The sequence below is a fragment of the Phoca vitulina genome, unplaced genomic scaffold (assembly GCF_004348235.1).
Source record: "Phoca vitulina isolate PV1807 unplaced genomic scaffold, GSC_HSeal_1.0 scaffold16, whole genome shotgun sequence".
Lineage (NCBI taxonomy): Eukaryota > Metazoa > Chordata > Mammalia > Carnivora > Phocidae > Phoca > Phoca vitulina.
The window spans coordinates 5,324,060-5,336,358 of NW_022589719.1; the positions used below are offsets into that span (position 1 = coordinate 5,324,060).

The 12,299-nt window shown below is 37.2% G+C and overlaps 1 protein-coding gene and 1 pseudogene across 2 annotated transcripts in view; one reads left to right on the top strand and one right to left on the bottom strand.

Annotated features, from left to right (window-relative positions):
• The window catches only part of LUZP2 (leucine zipper protein 2), a 467,078-nt gene that overhangs the window by 334,711 nt on the left and 120,068 nt on the right, over positions 1-12,299 (top strand). For both annotated transcript variants that reach the window (XM_032413845.1, XM_032413846.1), the window contains exon 6: positions 9,435-9,497. In XM_032413845.1, coding sequence (XP_032269736.1) covers positions 9,435-9,497 — 63 coding nt within the window. The remainder of the gene's footprint in view (positions 1-9,434; positions 9,498-12,299) is intronic.
• On the bottom strand, positions 6,400-7,141 carry LOC116638138 (annotated as a pseudogene).

Below are 12,299 nucleotides of genomic sequence, written 5' to 3' on the forward strand. Positions count from 1 at the left end.
TGTGAATAATGGTGCAATAAACATGGGAATGCAGACATCTTTTCAATATCCTGTTTTCATCTCCTTTGGATATATACCCAGAAGTAGGATTGCTGGATCATAGCATAATTCTATTTTTAAGGTCTTGAGGAGCTTCCTTACTGTTTTCCATGGTGGCTGTACAAATTTGCATCCCCCCTGACAGTGCACCGGGGTTCCCTTTTCTCTACATCCTTGCCAATGCTTGTTTTCTCTTCTTGTCTTTTTGATGATAACCATTCTAACAGGAGTGACGTGACATCTCCCTGTGGTTTTGCTTTGTGTTTTTCTGAGACTAGTGATGTCGAACACCTTTTCATGTACCTGTTAGCCCTTCATTTGTCCTGTTCAGTTCCTCTGCCCATGTTTTAATCAGATTTCATTGTTATTGAGTTCTATGATTTTTTTATTCTCTCCGTAGAATACTGCCTAAATTATAACTGCAAATAGAACCTAATGGAGGCAAACTCCTATTTCATTTTTATAAAAAGTAAATCTGATCACGTGACTTCCATGCTACACATTCATTGCTAATGTGGCTCACCCCAGTCTTTAGTCTCATCTTTCTACTCTCTCACTGCTACTTTATGCATGTTGCCACCGAGCATCTTGTAGTTCAAATGCACCTACTCTCCCCTCTCTCTTGCCTCTTCCTGTTATTAAGCTGACTCCTTTAACACAGCTGAGGACAGCTCAGTGTCACTCCCTGAGTAGCTGCCCCTCCAGAGCCTTTGAGTGCTACTCTCAGCCTCCTTCATGGATTGCAAACTCCTTGAAAAGAGGGATTGTTTTAGCCCCATTCCTAGTACAAAAAAGGTTTTTATAAATGTTGACAAGAATATTAATGCTTTTTTCATAAATTTATTTCTGCAGTGAATGCCATTTCATATATTTAGCTACATTTTTTAACCCATCAGAATGAGAGCTCTCTGATAAGGGAAGGGAGTTAGTAATGACAGCAGAAGCAGGTTCCGTCTGCAGGAGAATTGTCTATTTTAAAAGAAAAACAAGTCAGACATAGAAAGAAATACCATTGAATGCAATGACTTCCACAATAAATTTTATTTATTGATCAATTAGAGTTCATTAGCTAGAAACTTAACTGCCATCTTCTACTATATATACATATGTTTATATATTTATATTTTATATATATATATGTAATATGTATTTATATTTTTATATATTTTATTTGTAATGCTGAAATCCTGAAACTTCTGGAGTGCTGTTCTAATCATCAAAAAAAAAGTTTTCCTTCTTTATTTGTACAAGATGAAGTGAGTTTTATTGAAATAGTAAGATCTAATATTTTTTAAGTCCTCACTATGTGTCACTGTCATAAGTGTTTTGCTTATATAATCTCATTTAATAAACTGCCCCATTAAGAACCAGCTGGTTATGACAGTTACCTAATTGTATGGATGAGAAAACAGAGGAATTATCAGAGGTTGCAAGATGCATCCAAATTTACAGAGCTTATAAAAAGTGGAATTCAAGTACGATTGTTCTGCCTCAAGAACCCAGCTGTGGGGTTCTGTATTATATCCATACTATTTGAAAAGTGATCTTGTGGGTATGAGATGCAGCTAAGCAGCACATAGAATATCTAATTAATTTACTCAGTAAGTTGGAATGTCATGCAATTACCTCTTACTTGATACCAGAAAAAGTCATCAGCTCATATCCCTCACGTCCTCTCTCAATAGTAGGACAGCAGTCCTTAAGATGCAAGAAATTTAAGAGATGACCTAAATATTCTCCATTATTTCAACATATGTTGACACATATGTCCAGGGGTTAGATATTAGAGCTACTTTGGGGCTAAGCCAAGAATAAAACTCTCATGAAGCACTCTTACATTTTCTAATGAATTAGAGCCAACTTCAATATCCCATACTCTTCCTGAGTTAACCTCAATGAGGAAATCTATTAGCACTTGTAAAACTTCTGTTACAACCAATTTAGAATTGAAGTTGGCAAGGCCAACAACACTCAACTGGGGTACCTACCATCACTTGGATGATAGCAAGGTTGTCTGGTGGTTTTATTTAAATGTTTATAGAATGATCATTTCATTCACACCTACTCAATTTTAAATCTTTCTGTAAAATATAAATCTTTATTAAAGTTAGCAATTAGTTCACATATAGATTAAATCATAGCATTATATTTAAACAGGATGATTCAGAAAAAAAATTAATGAAAATATTTAGTTTCAAGTAAGTGTTTCTCTTGATACCTACATTATATTTTTGTATAATTCATGAGAACAGCTTTGTCTTTTTGACAAAAGGTATTTCAGTTGTCTAAAGATCTGTATTTGGCCTTTTTTCTCCATTATCAGTTTGAAACTATTTCATAGACAATTTTATCTCTCTTTATTTTGAAAGTATACTTTTGTCTTCTCTGTGGCTTAGAACAAATAAAAAAGCCAAATACACATTTCTTATTTTCCCTACTTTTTCTACAGGTAAGCTTTTCTAAATGGGAGGAAAAAACTCTCCCCTTTATTGACCTCTTTACCTCTTATTTTGAAACAAGAACTGTGGAATAACAGTCTTTAAATTTTAAGGAGTATCAATTGTAAAGTGACTTAACAACTTTCCTAAGGTGGGTAAACTGTAAATACTAAATGAAACGTGCACAATGTTGTAGACTACATCCTGATTTCAGAAACAGTAAGAAGTAAAAAAAAAAAAAAAGTACATCTAAGAACTAATAAAACAAACACTCATGATTTAAATTTCAGTCCAGTATCCCATCCCTTTCCTGAGATGTCCTCAATAAGGGACTTTTAAAAAATTTATAAAATGTAAAATCTGCTAATATTTTAGAAGCAAGGTATTTATGTTACATGTTACACCTAAACTATATTGTTTTCTTTAATATGGGATATAAGATTTCCAAGTACAAAATAACTTATTTGAAAGAGCATGCCCTTTCTATAGGCATTTTAAAAACACATTTAAATTGAAACAAATGTGGGTCTCAAGCAGTCATATATAATGGTTTCTGAAAATCAGTTTTAGGAAATTCTAAAATAGGAGCTACTTTCCACAGTTAGACACAGCAGTCTGGTTTTAGTTTGAATAACACTGCAGGTGTTTTTACTTTTTGTTTACATTTAATTGCACTTTGGAGATAATTAACACATGGTTTTGGCTGCCTGGAAGCAGTGGTTTATATATATTTTTAATCTAGAAAATAACATTATAAATGCATATACAGGGGCACCTGGGTGGCTCTGTCATTAAGCATCTGCCTTCGGCTCAGGTCATGATCCCAGGGTCCTGGGATCGAGCCCCACATCGGGCTCCCTGCTCGGCGGGAAGCCTGCTTCTCCCTCTCCCACTCCCCCTGCTTGTGTTCCCTCTCTCGCTGTGTCTCTCTCTGTCAAATAAATAAATAAAATCTTTTAAAAAAAATAAATAAATGCATATACATAATTCATTGTATTTGACAATCCTAAGTGGTCCCAGGTTATGACTTTTACCATGAAAATTCATTGAGACCTCATCATTCCACCTTGTAAATAAGTATAGTGATTTATAGTTGTCATAATAACTATATTCTGTCTTACAGTCATAAATACCTTGTCTTACTTGGTTCCTGTCTACTTTCTGAGCCTTATTCCCCAGACTTTATTCTGCTTGAGATATTCACAAGAAATTCATGTTTTGCTTGATTTTGCTATTATTGGTTTTTATTTATTTGCAAGCAGTAATACCTCTTAATACCTAATTTCATTTGAAAGCACTATGTAAAATCTAGACTCAGCAATTTTGGAATTTTTACATTTACATATAGAAAGATTATAGAGATATACTAGGCTTATATCTCTTTCTGTTTTGTAGCCTAGAACATTTGATGGGTTTGAGCTACCACGTAAATGCTACTGAAAATGTGATGTTTTAAGTTCCCAGGTAAAAACTAAAACTAGATTAAGCAGATCTATTTCCTAAGATAGATATTATATTACTATCAGATATGAGTTTGAGATTTATCCTATAGACAGTGGGAAATATTAAATGACATTTTTAGGCAGGGCTGACACATATACAAGCTGGGTTCCCAAGAAGGCCATAGGGACATTTGTTTCATGCTACCCCAAATTTGTACAGCATCCAGTTGGGGAGCATTCCCTAAATAGGTAGGAAGCAAGGTCTGCCTTCCATTTAGAAAAGGCAAAATAGATGGCCCACATCCTGATAAGTTATGGCATTAAGCATTAGATATAAGCATGGTTATTTGGATGTTCTTTGCTACTCTGAATCCTAAAGATGTGATAGAATTAGGTGATTATGTAAGATAGGGTGGACAAAAAGATGTAAGTATGGTGTCAAGAGAGCCGAAGGGCTGGTGCTGGAAGCATGTAATCGAAACACCCAGGAGTATACTAGCTTCAGGCAAGTATGAAGCAGGGAAGAAGGGCCAACGCTATCACCAGGATTCAACATTTCTCTCTCCATACTCAAGTGTTCCTTTACATTTTAGGTCGTCTCAGAGGGGTTCTGACTTAGTGATGACTCTCAGCACCTTTTCCTTAATAATTCTTGAAAAGAAAAGATTTATATTAGCTTTTCATCAGCAGTGTTTATGTTATTTTGCCAAATCTGGACCAAGACTGATTGGCTGAGCTTGAGTTTTATCCTTATCCTAGATAGAGTGGGAGGGGTTAGAGTCAAACCAGCCACATGGAATTAGCATGGAAAAATACTGCTCATAAGAAAAATCAGAGTATGGTTATTAGAATAAGGGATAGCAGAAGTGTGACAGGCAGGAAGAACAGACATCTAAACATTTGATGACTCTTTTAATCTACTTTTCTTCATATTCCCTCAAGTGAGGCATAATCATAATTGGATCCTGGCATCTTGGGTATAATTATATGTGTAAGTTGTTTTAGATCTTGTAAAAGCATCATTAGGTTTGATAGGGATGAGATCCACTGTTTAGAGGGCAGATGAAATGACATAAGTCTGCTTACAAAACTGTAAAAAAACAAAACAAAACTGTGTTCTTAATGCCGAAGTGATATCAAGCCATGATTCCTTCTGGAATTAAAGAAGTATGCTCACTAACCACAAGTGGTAAGGTTAAATCAGGGAATTGTCTGGGAGTCAGTATTCCCTCTTCGGTCCCATGTGCCGTTCATGTTCCTGAAGAACATGTCATCTGAGGACAATCTTAGTACGGGCCTTGACAAGTCTCCCTTGTGTGCCGCAATTGGCCCCTTTGTGGGTGACTGTAATTATTATCCCCAGTTCTGGGTATATTTTAAATAGTGAAATCCTCTAATCCTTAAGCTTTAGAAATGACATTTAGCTTGATGGAAACATATTGCTTTACATGGTTTACACAGTTGCCCAGAATTATCATCTGCCTGCACAGACGGTGGACACATAATGGAAGTGCTGCTCACTTTGGGGTGGTCACCAAGATACCCATGTTGAGGAGAAGCAGTCTTCCCTGTGCAGTTCCAGATGCATTCTCCAAGTCCATCATAAGCATTTCCAGTGAAATAAAGTTCTATTCATTGTGTTATCTTAGAATTGAACAGAATTAAAAAAAAAAAAAAAAAGGGAAAGAAGAAAAAAGGAAAAAAGCTTTAAGTGAAGGTGCAAACTTTAAATAGTACAGGCCACATACACTAAATTTTAAATATATTATTAACTGCATTATCATTTCTAATCAAGTTACTCAGATGTGGATGGTTTGTGTTGGTATGTAAATCTTCCATATCCAATACACTTCACCTATCTTGTCTCAATTTTATTTATCTTAATTTTTTTAATTTTTATTTATTTTACTAGTATTTTTTAATCCACAAATTCATTTAATTTCCACCCTCTGAGCCATTCCACAGGAGCAAGCGGGGTGTGTGTGGACGGGGAGCATTGTAGCAGCGACTTCCTGAGTTGTCACGCGCTAAGGGCCATGCTCATACTGAACACAAAGCTGTCTACCAGATTAGAGAGATGAATGATATTGGAGAAATGTACCATTTTTTTCTGGAACTATTTGCAGGGAGGTCCTGCTGCCATCTCATAGACCAAGCCTTGTCTTTCACCTCCAATTTGTCTAGGATGCTCTGGGTATCCACATGGGTGGCCCCAATGGTTTTGTGCTGAAAAGAAAGCTAATGTTTCCCAGATGTCACTAGCAGTGAAAGAGCTAAAGGGAAGGTTACATTGTTTATGGAAGTCAGGGGGGCTCCTGTGGAAGGCAAATCATGAGCAGATTTGGAAAAAGGAGTTCTCTTCTTCAAACTGAAGTTTAATAAAAGGATAGATTTCTTCTCTCTGGAGACTGGCCTTTTTCGCTTGTAAGGCTGGCACTGGCATGTCCACGATCTGGGTGTGTGGGTGTGGGGTGGGGGGATTACATTTTCTTATAGTGGGCTGATCTGGGAGGCAGGTTGAAGAACAGTCCCATGCTTCTGGCTGTCTGGGCAGAATTGCAGTCCTACACAGCCGGTTCCTGAGGATGGGCTAGGTATGTGTCATGCTGGAGGAGACTTAGGAAGGGTTTCTATTTCCCATGAGGCTGAGGCTCCAGAACCGTGTGCCCAGTGGAGTAGGTGTGAGAATAGTCAGGCTCTGGAAAGCTGGAACGGGCTGAGGAGGGGAAATGCCACAGCTTGCCAGACTGAATGGAAGAGGTCCTCACCTGGGACTCTGGGTACTGATCCATAGGCATAGGACCCATTCAAGCTGCAGTTGGTGACAGAATATGTCAAAGATACTTCTGGTTGTGGTTTTGTCCATTGAGAAGAGAAACAGCCGCGCTGATTTGGAGACATGTTGTTGTCATTCGTCAGGATCACATCTTCACTCTGGTTTGAGGGACTCAATCCCTGGGGGCTCTTGACAGTGCTCAAAGCTCTAGAGGTATTCATCCACCATGCTGCTGATGGCCCCTTGAAAATAGGTGAAAAAGGCACACCAGAATTCCACTCAGTCTTTATCGGTCTCTGCACCTCCACAACAGTCTTCCCCGTTTCTTCCATTTCTAGTGACACAGGTGACGGTGTAATTCCTGACCATCCCCTAAGACAGCAAGATGCTCTGGCTGGGCAATGGTGTGCTGTGATGGCCAGAGCTGCCTGGCCCACTTTCAAGAAGCTCAGAGTTAACTTTAATTTCTTAGATAATTTAACTTTTTTTTTTTTTTAAGATTTTATTTATTTTAAGATTTTATTTATTTTAGGGAGATAGAGAGCACGAGCAGGGGGAGGGGCAGAGCGACAGGGACAGAAATGATCCCAAGCAGACTCCATGCTGAGCGTGGAGCCTGACATGGGGTTCCATCCCAGGACCCAGAGATCATGACCTGAGCCAAAATCAAGACTTGGATGCCCAACCAATTGAGCCACCTAGGCGCCCCTAGGTAATTTAACTTTTTTGAAATAGATTTTGACATAGAAAAGGACATGCCAAGTTAGTATAGAATGTTCTTGTGTATCTTTGCCCCAAACCTCTAATACAGCATCATACGGAGTGATAATATAATTATTGAACCAGAAAATTAACATTAATACAATACTATTAAACAAACTATAGACCTTATTTAAATTCCATGTCTTTCCACTAAAAGACTATAACCCTAAAAAAGATGAAAAATCTGGGGCACCTGGGTGGCTCAGTCGGTTCAGTGTCCTACTCTTGATTTCATTTCAGATCATGATCTCAGGGTTGTGAGATCAAGCCTCGCATCAGGCTCCACCCTGGGCAGTGGAGCCTGCTTAAGATTCTCCCTCTCCCTCTGCCCCACTCCCCCCTGCTCACATGCTCGCTTTCTCTCTCTCTCTCTCTCTCTCAAAAAAAAAAAAAAAGATGAAAAATCTAAGTGAGTATTAAATCTCTAGAGATAATGAAGATATTTCTATGTATAAAGATGATAGGAGAAATCAAAAAGGGAGAAATAGACTATTTATGAGAAAAAATTAAGATTACATATGTCAAAAATATCATAAATAGACACAAACAGAAGGAAACTAGGGTATTTTTTAACCTACAAGCTGAGCAACACTGCAGATTTAGAACATCGGTATTCATCCCCTTGTTATAGTTTACAGTTTTTCTCAATATAGGGATAATATATATTAAATTCTCTTTAAAAACTCTAATCTCGTGCTTTGTTGTATGATGAATATGAATATTTGCCAAAAAAATTACTTTAGTGAATCAAGATAACTCCTCATTTGTGTAAATCATTTCATAGTACTAAAATTCTAAGAAATGAGTTTTTTAGAATTTCAACTCTTCGCTAAAGAAGAAAAATTAGCCAAAGGTTACTTTCTGACTGAGGCAGCTCTACCCCCTCCCTGCATGACAGGAAAATAAAATAGGAAATGATGTTCAAAAGGTGAGAATTATAAGTGAAGAACTCTCAAATTTGATGTATTCATTCATTCAGTTACTCATTCATTCTGCATAAATTGTGTTCAGTTTGCTCATAGTTCTCATCAGATCGACTCTCTTTAGAGTCATTATGCATGAGATGTACTTTACCACTGCATGGTTTTCTCCTGTGGAGACAGTACAAAGTCTGAATCCTGTGGGTTTCATTAAGTTTTCTGTTCCCCTTTAGCCCCCCTGTCTAAAAGTACCTGAGTTATCAGGACAAAGACAGAAAAGCCTGAGCATAATGAGGCAGATACAATTGAATAGCTGTAAGGGTTTAGATTCAGATGGCTAAGAACACATGGCTTCTATGTCAGAAGTAACAAACATTCATCTATGAATCAAGGTCAATTATGGTGAGTTCAAAGGATTATCATATCTGTCCAGACTCAAGCCCAGCAAAGAGAGTACACTTATTGGCCTGAAAAAAGAAATGGCTTCTGAGCATCAAGAAGCCTTTTGAGTATAATTCACAGGCCTCCAGAATATAAGAGGACTCAAAGCTGTAGTCTTTAAAGGGAATACAGACCCTCATGGGTGTGGGACTATATTATACTAGGATCCAAGGTGACCAGAATCCTAATGAATCGTTGAACACTACATCAAAAATTAATGATGTACTATATGTTGGCTAATTGAACATAATGATTAAAAAAACCCAATGCTTGCTGTTTAGAGATGTGCTTTCAAAAACCAGCATCAATTGCAGATTTGAAACTAAAATTATTTTCTAATATAAAATAGGCAGATATAATAAAACAGCATTAAATGTAAGGCCAAATAAAGTTCCATCTTTTCAAATGAGCATGTTAATGTGAAGATATCAGAATGTTAATTGAATGAAAGAAACATTCTTTTACATGACAGATTCTACTCACTTTATGCAAATCCATTACATCTCCTATCATGAAGGACTTATACATGAACAAAACAGAGAAATGCGCCTGACATATTTAAGGAATTGTTAATGGTTTATAATTTCTTAGCAATAAACTATGTTTCTTTCATCAGAATAAAAGCTTGAAGAACAAACTCTTGTCAGGAAGCAAGCTGTGTGGCATCCATGCAGAAGAGGTGAGTACATTTTCTAGCTTCAATGGAATAAAGAGTGCCAAAATATTAGCACCAGATTGTTCTTCCTTAACCCAGAAACCTGGAGACTTCGTCTGTCACTAACATAAATGAAAACACTGGAACAGGAAAATGAAAACAGATTTTAAACTTTTAGGTGTTTTGGGGTGTTTTAAAATTGCATAACCCAAAAAAAGAAATTAAGCCAGTTAAGCGTTGCTTCCCTAAAGTGATTTTATGGATTCCATCCTTAACTGGATTATCAGGATTTTCTTAATAGCAAATACCTGGAGGTCAATGAAATTTTTATTTTTTTGAACCATCTACTATGTGATGTCTACAAAGTTTTGCAATGACAATGAAATGTCAGAATGAGGATTCTGGGGTTGACCATAAACTTTAAGAAACAAACACAATCATTGGGTCTACTTGCTAGGCAGGAAAATTGTTTCATGCATTTCTTAGTGGGGGTTTGGGGAGTCATTCTGGTTAATTCAGATTTATCTAAAATCAATTTCCTATACTTCTGATCTCCCAAATCCATCTGTGCTTTATGATCCCCTATTTAATGCTATAGACTTGTAGCTCATGTAATTCTTAGTGATAGTAATGTGATACTAGAGACAGTGTCATAGTAAGTCATTCTTTTCCTGGAGGAGAGGAGACCACAATCACTGTGTTAGCTGGATCCTCCAACAAGCACACAAAATATGAGACTCGTTGTGCAAGGGATTTATTAATGGAAAAACCTGTGAATGATAAAGAGTAGGCATGAGAGTCCTCATACCACACATACCACAATGTAGATCTGATATCTGTTAAAGAAGGGGGAAGGAAAATGGTATAGATAGAACAAGAACAGTGGCTCCCACAAGTTAAAAGTTTAACCCCTTTCCTGTAGTAGTTAGAAGTAAGGCACAGAGCTGGTGAAATACCACTATCATCTTCTAATTGTGGATCTACCTTTTGTTCCAATGACCTTTCCCTGTTATTATCACCTTCTAGCAGAAGGGACAGGGAAGATTACCTGGTGACTCACAAGCATTGCTTTTTAGAAGTCCAGCTAGGAAGTAGTAACACATGTCTCATTGCATCCTATTTGCCAGACGTAGGTCACATGCCTAGCCAAGCTGAATGGAGTCTGGAAAATGTCATTAGGTTGGTGGTCATGCGCTTATCCAGACCTTGGGATTTTTTTTTAGTAAACAAGCTGAGAATACTCCCTGATGGACATGTGAAAGTCCTTGCCATTCAACACAGAAGTTAGAGTCTAACATGAAATATAATAACCTGTTTATAATGCCTTCACAATAATATTGTACATGAAATGAGTAGAAATTTTCAATACATGGAAACTAAAAGTTGATGCTCCATAAATGAATAATCAAACTGAATAGCTTGTGGATATGAGCCAATGTAGTATTTCCTTCATTATACTTTTCTAAGTGAATAGACATAGACACTTACGTTGTTTAATTTGCTAGGTTTCTAGAAATATTATATGAGTAGTGTGCAGTTTCTGGATATTACTTATAAGAGGGTAAGCAAGTGGAACCGATTTTTGAATAAGTACTATGTGGATTGCAGCTATATTCTGAGATGGTTACCATGTTCCCAGAGTCCCCACAACACTCTCGGGAGAGAGATGGCCCCTAGGCAAAGTTGCCTGTGCTGTTTAGAAACAAACAAATGAATAAATAAGCAACAACAACAATCTGGGTCCACCTGTATTTTTTAGCCCCTTAGTTCGTGAATGATTCATTTCTTTAAATTCATCTCAATTCCTTAGAGGATATATTATATCTGCATTTTAATTTATGAATTCCTAGATGCTTCATAATATTAGTACTGCATAATGTTGAAATCAGTTTATTTATTTGACCTATCTATTTATTTATAGAAAAAATTTAGAGTTTAACATTCTGGGCAATAACAGAGGCATATATATATATATATATATATTTTTTTTTTTTTTTTTTCTGTCACAAAAACACTTCCCAAGAATATGGTAATAAATGTAATTATTTGTTTTAACACCACCACTACCACCAAAACAAAATAGTAATGTCTTCTATCAGTTTAGGAGCTAAAAAGGAGCTGTCTTCTAAATCAGTGACCCTAAACTATTCACAGATAAATAAATATCCAGATCCATTGACACCTAATGGATTGCCAGTGTTTTATTTTTATTTTTTTTTTTGAAAGATTTTATTTATTTGACAGAGAGAGACACAGCGAGAGAGGAAACACAAGCAGGGGGGGTGGGAGAGGGAGAAGCAGGTTTCCCGCAGAGCAAGGAGCCTGATGTGGGGCTCGATCCCAGGACCCTGGGATCATGACCCGAGCTGAAGGCAGACGCTTAACGACAGAGCCACCCAGGTGCCCCGGGTTGCCAGTGTTTTAATTTGCCAAGGCAGAATATTGAAAACAGTAGAGTCTACTGCAAATACCACTACAATCATCTTCACTATTATTTCATGAAGGAAATGCTACTTGGACATGAATTGTAGAGAAGAAAAATGTCAGAGACTAGCTAAAATATTCTATCATGGGCACCTGGGTGGCTCAGTTGGTTAAGTGTCTGCCTTCAGCTCAGGTCATGATCCTAGGCTCCTGGGATCGAGCCCTGCATGGGGCTCCCTGCTCAGTGGGGAGCCTGCTTCTTCCTCTCCCTCTGCCTGCTGCTCTGCCTACTTGTGCTGTCTCTCTGTCAAATAAATAAATAAATGAAATCTTTAAAAAATAAAATTAAATGAAAAAATAAAATGTTCTGTCATGGCCACCTTCTTTGTCTTCACCTTCTCC